The sequence below is a fragment of the Natrix helvetica genome, assembly GCF_964273705.1.
Source record: "Natrix helvetica genome assembly, chromosome: 6".
NCBI lineage: Eukaryota > Metazoa > Chordata > Lepidosauria > Squamata > Natricidae > Natrix > Natrix helvetica.
The window spans coordinates 72843437-72863537 of NC_138553.1; the positions used below are offsets into that span (position 1 = coordinate 72843437).

The following is a 20101-nucleotide window of genomic DNA, read 5'->3' on the forward strand; positions in this document are numbered from 1 at the left end:
GTATTACTTACTATAAATTAATTTTGAGACCTTGACTTTTTTCAGTTTTTTGCTACATATTTTTATGTGTGCGGATATTTTAACATTTAAATCTATCAGGTGGTTGATAATGTATTGATTTAGTTGCATTTCTGAACTGTGTTCTCCTGTATTAATATAATTTAATAAACCCCACTCCCTTCTAACACTGATGATGTTACCTTGTTTGATAATGAAACATCTGCAGGAAAACAACAAAGCTCACAGAGCATCACACAGCCTATATTATTTATTTAATATTCTTAATATAATTATAAAGTATTTATAATAACAATCCAAACTCCTAAGTTGTGATATTCTTTTATACTGTTTGAAAGTTAGGTCTGACATGATTTGAAGACTGGTACATACATTAGGCTGGTACCACAAGTAATTGCTTTTAGCCCTTCTATAAAGAGCAGTAGGAGAAAGAGGCAGAAGAAATTTGAACACTTGTAGTATATACAGAATTTTCATTTGATACAGAAGTCATTGAAATTCTTTATAATGGCTTTATAGGTTTGCTATAATAAAACTGTTATTTCTAATTTTTCATGTCCTAATAAACATATTCTAGTAGTATTATGCCTTCACATTTAACAGAGGCCTGACAACTATAGCTAAAATTGTGTCTGTAAGAAACTATTACAAGTAATAGCTATTCATCTTATTTTATTCTTAATGCAAATAAAATCTTTTTTTTAATCAGTTTTCTGGAGTATTTACTTACCCTCCTTTAATATAGTCGAGAAATGAAGCTTCTGTTTCCACTAGGAAGGAAAGCAATGTTACCTGAGAACAAATAATACGTAAGAAGTAATGAACATTAATTTTCAAAACAGCCATATAAAGAACATCTATTTTTAGAATACTGAAATATTGTTTTAAATTAGAAAAATTTATATATATTTAAAACTTTCCATTATATATTAAGTGAAACATTTTGTGTGATCCTGGTATGTATCAGTAACAACTTTTTTCTCCACTTTACAAAATCCACAACTATTGAGAAAAGTCCTGTCATTTCCTATTGACAGCTGTTTGGAAGATTTCTCATACCAATTCCTGTAATGCAAGGAAGTGGACTCAGACAGTAGCCTCTGATCCATGTAATATTGGCAAACAACCTCAAACTTCCTGGGAAATACTGTTCCAAAAGAAACTGAGTCTCTATGGTTTCTCCAATGATGCCATCTTAACCTTAGAGTGAGATCAAACTAGATCAATACTATGGCAAAAGTTCTTAGATGCAGAAGGTCAACAGAAATTGCTACCGTATTTTCTTTACTAGATTTAGCATTCTCCACACAGCTGTCTTGAAAGGGAAATATAGGACAATCCCATATGAAACACAGTATTGCCCCATAGAAACCACAGCCCATGTTCTTCTGTATTGCCACGTTCTACAGGGACAATCATAGATTACTCTTCTATTATTTAAATTTTCAGGGTTCTCAATCTTTGGTTTGCACTATCCGTTAAACAATTAAAATAAATGTATTTCCCTAAAAGTAGCAACATTTCACTACATTTATGTGTAAGCTCTGTCCACAAAAGGTTGCTAATAGTTCTTGTTAGGGCATACTTTTTATAGTGTTCATTTTAATGAATTTAATTTTATTGGCCAATGACTGAAATAATGTTTCTGTCCGTCCAACTGCATGCAGGCATGCACTTTTGTTTTCAGAGATCACCGGCATTACCTCCTAAACTAATGTTTTAAAAGTACTGCTTGATCTAGCATTAATGATTTCCAACTCTGTAAATATGAAACAAAACATGGAGAGACAAGACTTTCAAAGTGCAAGATTATTATTCTTAGTTTCACTTCATATGTGTGAATAAGAACAGTGGTACAGTTATCTGTCTTTTTTCCCCAGAACAACTGAGCCATTTATATTTAATTTCTGAAATGTTTTGGAAGAACTTATTGGCTTCTGCTAAATGATACATTTATTAAAAGACCTACAAACTTTCACATATGACTTTTATTACTGACAATTTAATCACTATTTCCTAGAACAGAAAATTATTCAGGCTTTATATTATCTTTAAGCATTTTAACCAGACTATGTTAAGTCTTAAGTGAAAATCTTACAACTGTATCAGACCAAGTTGTATTCACTATTTTTTAATATTTTGAGCAATCTTAAACAGTGATGATAAATTTTGGAGGCTCTTTATGCAAAGTCTTCCAGAATTTAACTGCAATAATTTTAATATGATTTTATATATTTATGCTTTCATTTTAATGTTGTAAGCTGCCCTGAGTCACCTCTGGCAGGAGTGGGTGGCAAGCAAATTTAATAAATAATAATATTGACAAATTCACCACCAGACAATTGCTCAGAACAGCTTACATCCTGCAATCATATCTGTAACACCATAAAACATCCATATCTGCCTATCCCAGGTCCTTGGAAAGGACTTGTTAAGAGAACAAAAAGGCCAAATCCAGTCTGAACATCTGGATGACTGTGCAATGAACCATAACTTACTTCAGGATACATACAAAGGATGGAAATAAAGTAATAAAAACCGGACACTTAACTGTTCCTGAATTAACATACTTTTTCTTTTTTGCTTTTTTCTTTGGATTTATTACCTAGGAAGTAAATAAAATACATTCAATATTAATGCATTTTTTCTTATTTCATACACCTTTACAATTCAACTGTATCCCTTTAACATCCATTATACACACTTCCCCAAACATTTAAGTTTTCAAAAGCAAATATGAATTTACTAGGGCTCCTTGGCTGCTAACTAGATCTTTTTCGCTGGTCCACTAATTTAGTCACTTTGTCAAAGAATGCAACTAATAAGATTTGTTGCATAATCCGTTTTTGACTCTGTGCTACCTCCTATTTTAATCTAATACTATGTAAATAGGTTGACTAGTAACTCATAGTAGCACAATAGCAAGATTCATCTAAGCTTTGTGGGTAAAAAGAAAAATGTTTTCAAAGAAAAAATCAAGAAAGCCCAATTGCCTTTTGGAAAAAGCACTTTTGGGACATTTTTGTGGAGTGCACCTGTTGATTTTCACCACTTGTTGATTATTGAGACAGATGTTAAGATCAATTCCGAGACAAAAAAGGACACTGTCCCAAATATTTCTCTCAAACTATAATAATAATAATAATAATTTATTAAATTTCTAGACCGCCCCCTCTCCCCGGAGGGACTCGGGGCGGTGTACAGGAATAAATTTAAAACATACAAACAATCATACACATAAGTAAAAATCAGATTAAACGACCCCTGTACAATTTATAAAAATTAAAAAACAGACCTTAAAACCAATCTTAAAAAATTTAGAAATAGGACTGAGGTGGGATAGGTGGAATTAGGCCAAGCCGGCTAGCTGGAATAGGTGGGTTTTAAGTTTCTGACGGAAGGAGCGGAGATCCGTAGTCATTCTAATGTCGGGGGGGGGTCATTCCAGAGGGTCGGGCCCATCACAGAGAAGGCCCCCCAAATTCTTCAACACGTTGACTTCTTCAAGAAGTTTTAGATTGTTCCCCAACTCCAAATGTTTATTATATAAAAATAATTTAATAAATAGTATTTAACTAATAATAATGCAAAGAATAATAACAAACCAACAATGGATAGCCCCATTGTCCTGGGGATTGATAATGACCACTTTGGGGGACTCTGGTGTAGACATTTAAAAGTACTTGTTATATTTAACATTAGACCAATATATAATGCTATATTTAAGAGATTCTTATGCTTTTAAATTAAATGGATAATATATCATAATTAAAATAATATGTCTTAATTAGTGACGTATAAAGGATTTAAAAAGAAATTAATTTTAATTCTATAAAATCCTGATTTTTGTAGTGAACAAATTTATCTTTGTAGTTAAATTAATATGCCTGAGTAATGGGAGAAGAAAAGAGTAGACAGTTTCCAAAGCCTGTTTTTACCTTTTCTCAATTTCTCTAATAAACTTTAAGTAAAGGTTTGAGGTAATAAATATTAATTTCTTAAAATAAGGAAAGGTAGAGAGAGAGAGAGAGAGAGAGAGAGAGAGAGGGAGGGAGGGAGGGAGGGAGGGAGGGAGGGAGGGAGAGAGAGAGAGAGAGAGAGAGAGAGAGAGAGAGAGAGAGAGAGAAAGGGAGAGAATCAATTTAACTCTTTACCTCATATACATTAAACTGTGACTGCCCTCTAGACAATTCCCTATAGCTTGTGGTGAATTCTCCAATAAAATCATGGCTAGAAAAAACAAAGAAATATTCACATCAGTAGAACGAAGCATTGCAATACAATGACATCAATTTCAGTATTTCAAATTTCTTTAAATTTAATAATAACAGCATAACAACAGCAAGCTCTTTGCAATGTTCATATTCTCAATGGTTTGCACTTGGCCACTAGTTGATCTTCTCTAACATCACAGTGTTATTACCAGAAATTAAAGTTTCTGTACAGCAATGCAGTACTAATGTTTAAAGTAACACATTTTAGAGGCCTGCTGGCCAAGAAACAATTAAGGCAGTGACCCATAAAATGCTTAGCTTGGGGAATAGCCAACTAATTGAACAGGGAAGCAAAGTGCTGCGGAGTGAATATATACTTAAATGAAGGAGCCAAACGTTTGGTTGTTAAGTCACTATTTTTTCTTTAAAGAAGGGTCAAAAGCATCAAAGAAGTAAGAGTTTGATTCTTGATAAAAATATCACATCAGGCACTTTTCAAAAAATAACTTTTCTTTGTTTGCTAAAACAGGGATCTCTAACCCTGGGTCCATGGCCTATTAGAAACTGGGCCACACAAATGAGGTAAGTAAGGGGTGAGTGAGCAAAGCCAAATTATCGCCCACCTCCCCCTGGTCTGTGGAAAAATTGTCTTCCATGAAACTGGTCCCTGGTGCCTCAAAGGTTGGGGTCATATGTGCTAAAAGAAATAAAAATACAAAGCATGTCTCTGAAAAATGAAGTGGCAAATGCATTTTATCAGAATTTTTTCTATACACCAATATGCCCGGTGTAGAAGTCCAGGGTATGTACATATGTGTTTGTATTTGTGTATGTGTGTATAAATGATACCAAAAGTAAGGAAATGGCAAGCAGTAAGAGTTGCTAAGATTCATGTCTTTTCTCTTAATACGCATATTCCTTTCTTAAAGATTTCAGTAAAATTGATAAATGAAACTTCATAACACCCCCAAATAGCTACCATATATAAGTAATGCTATACTGTCTGTACATTTTGTGAAGTGCAGGTAATACTTACCTTCCATCTCTATCCCAATCATACACTTCTATCTTAATTGTTCTGTAAAAAAATAAAGAAAATATTCTATAGATTATTTGAACTGCGCTTTCATTGCCAATAATTGTGCTTAAATTTAAAGGGCAACATAATTCATTTATAGAAATCTCAAGATATCCTTTCAAGAGGCAAATATTAAGATGATGTACAACTGAATCTAAGATCATTATAAAAAACCTTTGAAGTCCAACTAGTTACTCAAAACTCTAGCCAATTTTTCTTTATTTGACTGAGAAAAATATACATCTTATTTAACCTATGTGATATTCCAAAAGTGCGTATCCAAATATAAAATTCCACAGCGGAGAAGATATAGTAAAACCTCAATTTTGTAGACTCATCTTCAGCAGATTTCAGATTACAACAGACAGAATTTCAGAGGAGATTTAATTTCCAAATAATAAAATCCATTGTTCTCAAAACAATCTTGGCGACTGCATTAATTTATGTCATTTACATCTATTTATACCATTTATATAATGATGTAATTCACATAATTTACATAAACCTATATACATAATACAAATGTTAAAAAATAACTGAAGTAAATTGATGCAAATGACATAAATTACATAAATCAGTTGACTGGACTGATATAAATACAAATTTAACGAACACTTGGCTTTAACATAACTATTCCCCCCCCCCCCAAACTGGTCTATGTAACTTAGATTTTATTGCAATGAAGAAATGAGCTACTGTAAATATTTCATATTTTATTTTTAAAAAACTAAAATACTAAACTTTTTAATTAAACAAATAAATTAATACATGGATAAGGAACAACCAAATTTTCAGCCATCGGCACAAAGCATCCAATATCTCTTCTTATTTATTTGGTAACTTTTAGCAATCATTCTACTATTTTTATGACTTAGCAAGAAATAAGGATGCGTAGAATGTAAAAGGATCTACAGGTATATAATGTAAAAAAAATGGCAGATGATCAAAACTACATACATGTAATGAAACAAAATATTTTTTTATCGAATTGCATAAACGAAAATAATTAAGATTTTTCCCTACCTGAAAAACACATTTCTCTGAGGGTAGGTCCAGTTATCCCAACTTCTCATTCTATAGATGACTGACAGGCAGATGTAGCAAAGAGGCAGATACTGCTGCTAGAGTATATAGAACTATCCGTATAATATTTTAGAATATACTAAAATAACATTCAATTGGAAATATGTTGGATCTACTCTCAGAGAAATATTTCGGGGGCAGGAACAAATTCTTCATGATAGCAATCATTCACAAGAATGGATATCATACAACATTAACTATCTTGCGTTAATGGGAAGCCACAGTTTATAAATGACATTCATCTTGTAATTCTAATAAAGATCTTAGCTTTGCAGATCTCTTCATAAGAGGTAGCAGCCTATACTACTACTATTACTTTGATAAGATGAAAGAATGTTTTCCTGAAGGAATGTTGCATTGAATTTGCATCATGAATAAAGAAATCAATGTTTTTAAAAACTGCTTTTACCTCTTTCTCATTTCTAAGTCAGATGAAGCCTATCAGCTTGTCCAGATTGGGGTTCTTAAACATCAATAGATCATTTGGAATCACTTATTGTCGCCTTCTTCAGAATTTACTGAGGAAGGCAGCTTAGATATACAAGAAATTAATGAAGCTGCTTCTGAGGAATTGCGTCTAGCTACTTTGAGTCACTAATGTTAAATGTTGTCTATATATACGGTTAACCATATTTATTCATGAATTTAACATTCAAAGTAGCACAAATTAACGGTGCAGAAAGCTATATATTTCAAACCACAGAACATATTAGCATTTTGGGTAAAAATACTCTTTCTAGTCCATGTCAACTTGAACTGTAGCCATAATTTTAGTTAAACTGCCTGCTTTCAAAAAGAAATATTTCAGTGCTTATTTCATAGCAAGTTAAATTGTATTTCTCAATTTTCTTTAAAGTAATATATTTTAAGTAATATATTAAGTCAGTTAAGAAGAATCATTGCTATCAGATCTCCAAAATCAACGGCTTTATATTACAGATATAACTTTTTTCAGTTTTGTTTCACCTGAAAATTGGTTGAGGCTCACAACTAATTTCCATGCAAAAACTAGACTATTTAAATAATATCATTTATAATAATTAGTACTTGTCTAGATAAATATTGATATAAGTATTACCTCATAAAATGCACACAAACAACTCATAGTTTCAAATTAGTGATTTTTGTTTGTGCACTAGATTAATATTTTGCATTCCATCAATGGATGGCACTCATAAAAAGCAAAAAAAAAAAACTGGCTAGTGAAAATGTGGTGTCTTTTTAAGAAAGCAGATATGGCATATATGTGAGACTAAACAAGTCTCCTAAGTATTTGTTGTTATTGTTTTAAAAAAATATTAAGGTTAATTTATATAATTCAGCATTTTTGCATTGAAAATATATTATAATTAATTTATCTTTCTTTATTCTGACAGTGAAATGAAGAAAAGGAAAGCCAGCGGATTTTCTATGCAAACATGTAACTCATTTTGTCAACTGCAAATGCTATTTTTTCTTCACTTGGTTTAGTTCAGAATACCTTGACAGACTGCTCTGAAACTTTCCTCCTCCATTCTGTGGCTTATAATGTAGCCTGAAGTTTCACACTGAAGGTGGCAAAGGGGGAAGAGAAGATAGATCAGTTGAAGTAGCGATTGTATCAGTAATGTTGGCAATCACCTAAATCGAGGTTATTTATTAGAAGCACTGAATGTACTCAAGATTCATATCTCTTGATATGATAGAGATTATGAAATGAATGAGAGTACCATGTATTCAGTTGAAGCTTCTTAGTCTTATTTTTATCCAATCTATTTTAAGCAAGAAGACATTTCCATAAAATTTAATAAAGAGTTTGGTTGAGGAAAGCATCATCTTCAATGTTTACTTTTTAATAACACAGAGCAGTAATATCTTAGTTTACTAGTAGCAGTAACTTCTTATTTCCTGGCATTTTGCTTTTTATCTGCTTGTCAATCATCTGTAGAAAGAATAGCACCTATTGTTGTCCCAAAAATGTTCTCTATTTCATTTAGGCTGTAGTCTTATGAACAGTAACTTAACAACATTATATGGGATTATTGGGGTTTACATCTAAGTAAACATGTACATCAGACTGGGTCATCAAACTTTCACATTTAATAAGTAATAAAATATTAATACTTATTATGAATTAATATATAAAAGGATTTTAAAAGGTTTTTAAAAGGATTCAACTAACATGAATAATCTAATAAGCATTTTGACACATTTAAACAAAAATGGCTTCACTTACCGGTCATAATCTCCATTACAAAGTGCTCTGATTGATAGCTTGAATGCCTGCCATACTGGATTTAAAGTGTTCTTTATAACTTCTGTCTTGTGGCAGATTGTGAAACTAAAACAGAAAAGTATTTTTTTACTTTGTATTTATTCAGTGTCTGCCATCACAGGACAAATTCTGAAAGATCTGATGTCTCATAGTTTGAATGAACATTTGTAAATTTAAAAAAAAAACATGATCAGCGCAGAAGATAAATATAAGGGAAGTCAAAGCACGCAGGGCAGAAGAATATGATAATTTTATGTTTTTATAGCTTTGGAGATGGTATCTAATAACAACTGTTCCCTCTACTTAACATCACAACTTATAACTGGGGAATTAGTGTTCTTTCATAATCAACAAGTTTAAATTACAGAGAACATAGAATTATAAGGTTGTAAATGACTTTAGCAATCTTCTAATCCAATCCCCTGCCCATCGAAAGAGATATACCATTCTGGGCAAATGGTTATCGGTCTATTTTTGAAAATCTCCAGTAATAGAGCACCCACAACTCCAGGAAGCAAGCTGTTCCATTCATTCATTCATTCATTCATTCATTCATTCATTCATTCATTCATTCATTCTTTCTTTCTTTCTTTATTTATTTATTTCTCCTTGCTTCTAGATTGGATCTCTCTTGAACAAGGTTTTACCCATGACTTCTTGTTCTGCTCTCTATTGCTTTGGCAAATAAGCCAATCCCCTCTTCTTTATGAAAGCCCCTCAAGTACTAGAAGAGAGTTATCATGTCCCCCTAATCCTTCTCTTTAATAGCCAGACATACCAGCTATCATACTATCATATGATTTAGTCTCTAGACAATTTATTATTTTTGTTGCTCTTCTCTGCACATTTTCTAGAGTCTTAGCATCTTTTTTTGTATCATGATAATCAGAACTGGGCACAATATTCCAAGTGTGGCCTTAATAGTGCAGTATAAAGTGGTATTATAACTTCTCATTAGCTTGATGCTCTACTTCTGTTGATGCAGCCCAAGACTGCACTGACTTTTTTTGGCAGCTGCAGCACACTGCTTGCTCATACTGAAGTTATGGTCCATTGGGACACCAAGATCTCTCTTATAGAGATACCAATGTTTTTTACAGGGATATTTTAGAGGGATACTGATCCATAAAGAAAAACTGATAATGCTATGAAAGTAAGGAGAAACTTTTCATAGACTACTAAGATAATTCAGCAATCACTATTAAAGCAGCTAAGACTGAATATTTAGCAGAACAAATAAAAACATCTACCTGCCATCTTCATTGCTACGCAAAAATACCAGGAAGGGATCAGATTTCCCAAAAAAATCTTTCTTGTCTAATTTGTTTGCACAAAATTGCATCAAAACAGCTTCCTAAAAAATAAAGGGATAATAGAAATATTAATTCATACATCACATGGAGGACGATTTGCATAAAATATGCACAATTTATTTTTTTAATATTCTAATAGCTTAGAATAAAGTTAGAATAAACAATAAAGTTAATAAAGAAAAAAGTTCTTTAAAACATTTATTAGTTCCCTGGATTTTTATTACGGAGATGGATATGGTATCATACATTTTAAGCCCAGAGTCACTATTTTCACTACCAAACTACTAATGAGGAGAAACGATTCCTTTCCCTCCTGTCAGTTTTATATATATACCATTATACTCATTTTACCACACCAGAGAGTATCATTTTATTTTTTCAGTTTTTATCTTGCTCTCCTGTGGTATCATCCACGAATGGAAATAGATGTTAAGAGAATACACTAATTATAATAAAAATTGTAGCAGAAAAATTTAAGGTAGCAGCAAGAGGGAAAAGTTACAAGTGAGTATGGAAAAATAAAATATCAGAGTCAGTGGTTCTGGATCTATGGCAGCTCAGAGAGGCAAGAGAGAATTTCAGAACTCTTTTTTGAGTAGCTTGGCAAATAACAAACTGAATCATGATATTCCCTGTTCATTCTCAGAAATAAAGATTGTTGAAGGAAAACATTGGAGTGTTTTGATACTGGAAATGGAGTGAACATGTTGCTACATGCCCTAAGAAAATTCTAAATTGAGAAAAGCATCTGAGGTCGCAACCTTCTTCACTGAAGTAGCCAGTGGTCATCCTACCATTACCGTTGTCATTGCCAGAGGAACCTGATGTGGCCCTCAATGAAATCGAGTTTGACACTCCTGTTCTACCGATCTCCTCTCTTGAATCTTTTCAATTTTAGAGAGCCATCATCTTTTTAGGGAATTGGTTGCCTCTGTAATGAATTATAGTCAAAGGGGAAAGTGTTTTTATTGATTCCAGTTAATTATTAGAGAACACTTTCCTTCATTCCCTACCTTTCATCCATTAGCTCAAGGCACTGTGTACCATGCAACTTCCTTCTACTTGTCCCTACAACAATCCTGTGATGTAAGGTTGAGCTGATAAGAGAATGACTGGTCATGCTACATAGTGAACCAAAAAATTTAATTTACCCGGCAACAGTTCAGTTCCTCTGCTGTCAATATTATTGTGCCACATTTCCTCCCAGGAATTCCTCTGTTTAAAAAAATCATATAGGTTACTGAAATATAAATGTAAAGAACGTTTCCAAACAAATAGAATTTCTATCAGACTTGTTTACTCTTTCATATACGGTTCAATAGTACTAACACATGCACTTTTTCCCTAGTTGAAAGGATAGGAAAGAAAACAGAAAGGCAATGCAATAGTGATCTACAGTTCCTTGAATTTAATTTTTTCTCCAGGCTTCAAAAAGGAGTATTTGAAGCTAATCAACTAAGATAGGCTCACAGAGAAGTTGCAAGCAAACTTAGTAGGGTAGGTCCACACCTTGTATGGCAGAGAAATAATGAATGTTAATTTACCATTTTTTCAGCTTTGTGGGGTACTAAGTGTCTTTTCTTTAAAGTGAAGATTTTTTTCTTTAAAAACAACACAGCTAATTTTTGAAAAAGTGGGAGGATGTATTAGGTTGAATACTGTTCACAATGTCCACGACTTACACTGTGCTTAACATATCAGAAGTGCTTTATTTACATTCAAATTACTATGAAAGAAAAATTTAAATAAAACCAAAACCAAACCTATGGTAGTGACAATGTGATTACATCAAACAGCCTTTCCTACTCACATAAGGCAGAGTCAGAGAAAATGTTCTTCAATTAAGGAAGTGCAAATATATAAATCTAGTAATGCACTTAACTCACAGTAGATGTGAGAACTTTAATGACCACAACACATCCTCATGTGTAGCAGATGTGTGATACATTAAAAGTAAAGATAAAGGAGTCCCTGAGGATTTTATTCCACTAGTCATTGCCGACTATAGGGGTGGTGCTCATCTCCGTTTCAAGGCCATTGAGCCAGCGCTGTCCGAAGACATTTCTGTGGCTAAGGCTGAGAAGAGATTTTCAGTAACTCTGCCATATAATCTATTATCATAACGGCTACAAGGCAACTGAATATAAGCAGTGGTCTCAGAAGAGATGTAAGCAGCACAAAGGGGTGCCATTCAAAAACTGAAAATTAACACAAGTCAGCCTACTCAGTCCAATCCTTCTTTCAGATACCGTATATCCAAAAGCATGCAACAAGCAAAACAAGCAATAACAACAATAAAACAGAGAAGAACATCCTATGAAAATATACAAAGCCAAATTGAGGAGCATGCTGCAGGCAAATTGACATTAAGATTACAATGTGGCAGTAAACAAGGGAAAACAGCATTGAGACATGCATTATTATGTACACTATGTATAAGTTGTATATACAAACACTGCAACATATGAAAACATACTGCATAAAAGCAGCACTATAGCATAGGAAATAAGGATGGGCAGGTAAGCAGTAAATGCAAATACAGATAGCCAACAAAGACTTTCTACCTGCTGACAAGAGCCCAGTACATATAAGCATTAAGCTTGGCATTACAGTATAGATAGTCTTCATTTAGCAACCAAAATCGGGACTGGCAAATCAGTCATTATAAGACTGTGCTTATAATCTTATAGATTTAATTAATTTAATTTATTACTACAATTAGGATTGGAATCTCAGTTGTTGAGTGAAGTGGTTGTTAAATGAGACACCGTGACTTCACTCAACAACTTCAGGAGGTAGGCGAGACCTGGGAAGTCCAGCGCTTACTGGTGTGTGGAAACTTGCCATGGGCTGGGAGACCTTGGCTGACTATAGGATCCACCAGCATGCAGAAATCTACTTCAGGCAAGGAGACCCATGTCTTCTACCCACCTCACCATACCAGGTCCACTTACATTTGTCTTTTTCAGCAGCTTCTAACAGGCGTATCCAGCCAATGGAGGTATAGCTAGAAACCTACTGAACGTTATCTCTTTGAACGCTAAAGAGTAGAAAGTGTCTTTTTAGCCTTCACAAAGATCCCAACTGCTAGCTTTCTAACCTTGCATTGACTGAGCCTAGCCACAGCTGCAGAAAAAGTCAAACGTAAATGGAGCCAGGTGTGATTGGGTGGGGACAAGGCCCCAGGCCTCCAGGGCATGGGGGGCAGTGAGAGGGGCTGGCTTCCCAGGCGTGATGAGGTAGGAAGAAGTAGCCAGTGAGCACGCTGAGGCCTCCACATACATAACAACTTTATGCATGCTGGTGGGTGGCTGAGATGGGGAAAGATAAGCAGGTGAGGTGAGTTGCAGCGTGATTAAGTGGGGCACAAATGTCAAGTGCCCAAATTTTAATTACATGTGTATGGGGCTGTTACAAAGACTATACCTTTGGGCATAGGTTGTAACTCCCTTCATTTGGTGAACGAAAGAAGTTACAATCTACACCCAAAAGTACCAATGGTCATAAAGTCCAAGACTACCTGTACTTCAGCTCTCCTTTGCTCTACAGATCTGCAAAGGTCTGGCTGCAAAGTTACTTTTTGATTACCATTCCATTGGGCACTAAATGAGTAAATCACTAAATGAGGACTACCTGCACAGCCCTTGAAATGCCACTATAAATGACTATAAATTATAAGCATTCATTATAAGCAGCAATATGTACCAGAGTCGCTTTGCAGAATGAGATGGGCAGCATATATAAATGTAATAAGTAAATAAAGGTATCACACACAATCTCACAACAATGTATAATGCCACACCAAAGCATAATGTATGCAACAATAGTCATTCCAAATGACAGCAGCAGCTACTCTCCCTCCAACAACAAATACACACTTCTGCAGGCTACTTCGACCAGCCATTTTTGCTTTGGCAGCCAGGTTCCACCAAGGAAGTTTCAATCTGCCAAACAGATATCTTACTTTTACAATTCATGGACTTATATAAAACACTTATTTCATAGCAATAGGAATGCATTTTTTTTATTTAGGGAGAAGTACTCTTGTTTCTGATCTTTTGACATTCTATACATTTATATAACGCTATGTGTATGTAATATATGACAAAACAGAAAATATTTTTAAATGTTTGATTTTATTTAAGGTATTTAAATTCTTCATGTAAGTGTATTTCAGGCAGTTCTATTTTACAATATAATTTTAAAAATCAATACAAAGGAGTCATACATTCAAAACCAACTCAACAACTGAATTTAATTGGAGAGGAAACAATATATACATATGTTGGAAGGAAATTCTATATCTACGGGGTTGGAAATGAAGAAGTCCCCTCTTTTTGAGTGAGAAAACAATTATTTCAAACAATGACCTTGTTGGGGTATAATGATTACCTGTAATTTCAGATCAATTGAGTCCTTGGTGCTACCTGAGCTTGGGAATTTTCAGTGCTGATGATGTTGCCTAGTTTGGTAATAAAACATCTGCAAGAAAACCATCAAGTTCAGAGAGCACCAAGGATTCTACAGTTCAACCCTGAGCTAAAAATGTTCTATCAGTTTCAGATCAACATTGTGACAACAAACATACATTATGAAAATATTATGAAAAGAACATTGAGCTTGCAACAACATAGCGCTACTAAATTTATATCATTAAAAATATGCTTACATAACTGGTTTTTCTAATCTGCTGCCTTGTGATCCAACGATTTCTCCTAATGTACAGAACACTTGTCCCAAGAAATCCTGAAAATCACACAAGGTTATGGGAGCTTAGACCTTGTTCCAGCTGCAGTATTCTATCCATATTCGGTACATTGATCAGCACAGGAAATGAAATACTTATGAACAATTTAATTAAATCATAATCAGGAATAATTAAATTAAGCCACTCAGGATCACTTCAAAAGTGAGTGACAAATGATGTCTAGGTGCAAGAATTAGTTTATGAATACAGAATGACCATAGGTAAGTCAAGAGCTCATCGTACATACTCATTGCTCTCAATCCTTTCCAACTATGTTTATGAAATTTGCTACAGATATTACTAATTTGAATGGAACATATTACTACACTTTATCTGAAAAGAAAATAGGTGCAGCTGCTTTTTAAAAAGATACATAAAGTGGCAAGCTTTAAACAAATACTTGCTCCAATATCTCACTTCATCCCCACCTCATAAACTTTCTTGGGAATTTCATTCCAGTTTTCATTCAGTATTGACTCCTGGAGGCTGCCTGGGTAAGTTATCTTGGTAACATTTTTGGAAGTGGTTCATCATTGACTTCTTCCTGTAGCTGAGAGAGGATGACTGACCCAAAGTCACCCAGATACCTTTGTGCCTAAGTTGAGACTAATTTGTAGCCTGGTGCCTTAATCACTATACCCAACTGGCTCTCAGATTGACAATGAATAGAAAATATTGTATGGATAAATTTGTAACATTAAATTAACACACTTACATGCTTTGAAAGGTTTGGACTCTTAGAATCAACATCGTACCTATAAAGAAATGATAGATTTCATATTTTCAAGCAAACATATTCAAGGACATTCTGGAGTTGTTTTCTAAAGCTAGCATAGAGAGACAATAAACAAGATAAAACCACTATGTGAGGAAACTGCTTTCCAGTTTAGCTCAACTTTGAACCCTGGGGCTAAATGTATCTCCAAAATGGAAAACCAGCCAACAAACAAAAAGTGATAGACAACATGCATAGCACACATAGGAAGTAAGCAGAAATCCCCGATTCTAACTGGCATTCCAGTGCATTTGACAGAATATAAATGATATAATTATGAAGTTATTTTTTGTCTTCTGATTTGTACTCTGCTAAGATTATAGTATCTATTTAAGCGCTGCTTCACAACTTTATTACAAAACCACTGGAAATGCATTAAAAAATATAAAAGCTTAAAAAAACCTGGATGAGGTTAGGATCTCAAGTTTTTACCATTTTACAAGGGATAAAACGTTGCCTTATAAATTTATCTCTACAAATATTATGCCACCCATTTTGCTCAACTACCCCTCAAAATACCAAAACAAAACAAAATTCTATTGAATCGGGAGAAAGGGCCTGGGCTCTCTATGTATGAGAGGGGTGATCACTGGCCACATACGGCCCACAGGTGGTATTTATTGCACATCTGTATCGAAAAATGCTTATATACATTTACAACAAATATGCATATCACTCTGAAGAATTTATTGCATATGCCACTTACAAATATTGTTTATTTATAAGCCACGTATCTTTTCGCGACTCTAGACAGTGTACAAGTTAACAACAGCTTTCAAAACAGCAAAAAACCCCAAAATATTAAAAATCCAGGGACTAAAACACAAATGTATAGATAAAATTCTGACTTCTCCCTCACTGGACACCTACTATTAGAAATAGCCAGGTTTTCAAGTCTTGATTAAAGAAGAGGATGCATGGAGCAATTTGAAATTCTGGGGCAATGCTGCTCCAGATGGTGGGCACTATTAACAAGATAACAATAGCAATAGCACTTAGACTTATATACCACTTCACAGTGCTTTACAGCCCTGTCTACATGGTTTACAGGGTCAGCATATTGTGATTGAGAATATCTTATGATAATAACTAATTCATGTTTTGTTTGTTATTTTAGGTTAGTGGCAACGTGAAACTATTTTGATGTCAACAAAACTATTGGGATGAAAAGAGCTTTCAGGTCTAAGCAAAATCAATATGCTTAAACTGCTTTTTTAAGTTAAAATTTAAAAAATCTAGTAAATTGTCTGCAGACAGAATGTGCTTTTGAACATTTAAAACTAAGTTTCTCATACAAAGTTAGAATTAGAAACGCCAAGTCTTATTTATACTTATTTAACCATAAAAATATTTTTTACGTATTGTATTCAATTTTTCAATTTGGGAAACATATTCTGCCAAAACCGACTTTATAAAAAAAGATATTGGCAATGTTTCTGAGTTTAATTCTGCAAACCTGTGTAAACATTGGGCAATAAGATCATGGAGTTCATTTCTGACTCTCATTACTTAAATTATCTTTATCTTCTGGCAAAAGAAACAACAGATTGTGTCAATATGATTTCATGTATGTATCTGCTACATTTTTGAGAGATATAAGAAATAATTTCTGCTGTTATTTAAATTAATTTCCTGATAATTTGATACATCCTGACCTGCCTGTAGCATAGGACAGTTTTTACACTGTCTTAACCTGGAAATAGACTATAAAATATAGTCTATAGACTATAGGATTTTAGAAAATAATTTTTCATATTATGATTTTTATTGCAGTGTTTTTCAAAACCAATTCAGCACTTCATTACAATTTAAACTGCTATAATAAAATATGTGATCTAATGCAAGTAGTTAACTGATAAAATATCTATGTGTACTATTATGATAGATCAATTCACTTATATTATCAAAATCCAAATGTATTAGTAAACTTACAAATCAAATCGCAGGTTTTGTCTCTCCTCAAAAAAGTAATCCATTATAAATTTTCTTACAAAATCTGGGTTCAAAGTATTGTCAATTACTTCTGTTCTTCCAAACTATAAAAGAATATTTTAAAGAAAATGCATCAGTATATAAATATCTGTACACACATCAAATAAAAATATCAAATTAAAAAATATGAACACATGTGAACAAATCGTGGACCAGTTTAAAGGAGATAAAGGAGGAAATGAGACACTTTAATTAAAATGAAATACTGGTACAGAAACTTTCAGTCCTTACAGACATGTATTCTCAGAACCAATTCCCAAATATTTATCTGATCTATGTAATATGTTAATATTATTCTCCTACTTAATAAATCCAAAATTGACCACAAAGGGGTATAATAAAAAAAGTCGTAGTCCAATTTGTTTCAAATTATGCTTTTGTTATATACTCAGATTTCATTAAGAAGCCATTTTCCCAGTCTGTCACTACTTAATTATATAAGCCATGAGTAGGTAAGATTTTTGGCTCTGCACATACTGGCATTTCATTTATATTTCTAAAATCCTCCAATAACACTAAATCCTTATGTCCTATTCTAGCTAAACATCCATAATATTTAATAACAAAGTTTTCTAATCCTTCTCTCCAAATCACTGTTTACAATTTACATCCCATTTCCTTATGTTGTACCCATACATATATAAGTTGTTATCATTATCCCTCCTTTATTTGACTATATCCTGTATCATATCATTTCCCCCCTTAATTATCAAGACTTAACTGAATCTAACTTAATTCTTCTTTTAATTAACCTTTATATATAATCCAAAAGGGTTTCTAATCTTCCTTTCATGGGTACCATTCAATATTCATATCCAGTTATTACTTATCATAACACTACACACTGTATACATTATTATCATTATCAATTATTTATTTAACTATATCTATGGTCACTAAATTTCACTAAGTTTAACTAGTTTTAAATTATACTCTTCCATCTATCAACCTATCTTTCCAGTAGCAAAACAGTCTCATATCTTCTGCCATTTGTGGTGTCAGTCCTCTAATCATCTCCTTAATCAACTTTGTATGGAATCTTCTTAGCAACTCTTTGCTTATAAAATCTCTCATATAATTTTGATGCCCTTCTTCTGTTTCCTTAATCTTATCTTTGATTGTCGGTAGTGTTATCAATGATATTGCTAATAAAATTTCTCTCTTTAAATCCATAAATTCTTTTATTTTCTCTTCTTCTGTATCTTGCCATCTGGGGTAGATTTCTCCTCCATTTAATTCCTCTTTCAGTATTCCACTCTTTCCCTTTTCAGAGATAAACCAATCACCATAAATATCAGCAATTTTAATTTCTTTATATTCATTTTCCTCTTCGATTTTTAGGATTTTAACTGCCACTTTTTCCATTTGATTAACATCTTCAACTTCTTCATCATATTTTGCTGTTAGGTACACTAAGTCTTCCAACTTCTTCTCTATCCTCTCACGTGTATCTGATAATTTCTGTATTTCTGAGAATATCTTTTGCAGACTTAAAACTTCTTTCTGCTGTTGAAATTGTGCCATTATCTCCAGCTAACAAACAATGCTGCTCTAACTTAGAAGGTTTTAACAAGGTTAAGCATAGATTCACAATAACATTTCACCTTTCTCTGGTTAAAAATATACTTCAAAAGAACATCTGTGTGCTTTTCTTCTTATCACTCTCTATGAGACCTTGAAGTGCCAAGCCAGGATAATCAGTGAAAAAAAATAAGTGTTTCCAATACACAAACCTCCAGCCTCCGAGTAGCAGTGTTGTTGTTGCAATGTTGCAATTTTCTTTGTTTCTTTTTTGTATTTCAAATTTTAAAAAAGTACAATTCTTAAATGAGTTAGAAAAACACCCACAGTAATGAAAGAGGAGAATTTTTGTCCATAGATTACAAAGAATAGTAAAAGAAAAAAAATAGAAGGAAACTTAATCCATTCATTTTAAAAGGCTTGCATAAATTCCATCCGTGAAGATATTTTATGATGAAGGATGTTTAAACAATTATAGTCAAATGAAAATGGAGGTATGACAATGGTAACATGTATAAATATCTGAGTTAAAATACTTGAATTAATATGAATTATGTTTGTTGACTGTGGAAGAGATACATGTAAGCCTTTTTGTAACCAACTGATACACTTTCTACAGTATGTAAAGAAGGATGTGTTGTTTTTGTTTTGAAAATAAAAAATAAAAAAAACTTTAAAAAAAGATTTTTGGCTCTGCAGTCACTACAGATGTTTGGATATAGAGCATGTACACAAACAAAATCACTTCCTACACTCATATGCATAGCACCATTTCCATAAATATCCTACTCTTCTTCTGGGAGAGGAAAAAGTCCTTTTTTGTCAGCAAAATTGGAAGGATTTTCGGCCCATATCCAGAATGAAACAGGAAAGCAAAAAGCTTCCCTTTTTGCTTTCTAGGATAGTCCTAATCTAACAAAGAGAAGGACTAGACGCGATATGATAACAGTCTTTCAATATTTGTAGGGTTGTCACAGAGAACAGGAGGTCAAGTTATTCTCCAAAGAAACTGAGGGAGGGAAAAGAAGTAATGGATGGAAGCTTATCCAAAAGAAAATTATTATACCTAGAATTAAAGAGAAATTTCCTATCATTGAGGACAATTA

At 33.2% G+C, this 20101-nt stretch overlaps 1 protein-coding gene across 2 annotated transcripts in view; it reads right to left on the reverse strand.

Annotated features, from left to right (window-relative positions):
• CPNE8 (copine 8) overlaps positions 1–20101 on the reverse strand; it is a 62140-nt gene that overhangs the window by 11130 nt on the left and 30909 nt on the right. The window contains exons 4-14 of one of the 2 annotated variants that reach the window (XM_081957476.1): positions 17415–17518; positions 15423–15462; positions 14630–14706; positions 13839–13904; positions 11112–11175; positions 9898–10001; positions 8609–8713; positions 5269–5310; positions 4173–4248; positions 2570–2623; positions 749–810 (exon numbers count right to left, since the gene is read on the reverse strand). In XM_081957476.1, coding sequence (XP_081813602.1) covers positions 749–810; positions 2570–2623; positions 4173–4248; positions 5269–5310; positions 8609–8713; positions 9898–10001; positions 11112–11175; positions 13839–13904; positions 14630–14706; positions 15423–15462; positions 17415–17518 — 794 coding nt within the window. The remainder of the gene's footprint in view (positions 1–748; positions 811–2569; positions 2624–4172; positions 4249–5268; positions 5311–8608; positions 8714–9897; positions 10002–11111; positions 11176–13838; positions 13905–14629; positions 14707–15422; positions 15463–17414; positions 17519–20101) is intronic. The other variant, XM_081957474.1, reaches the window with a different exon arrangement.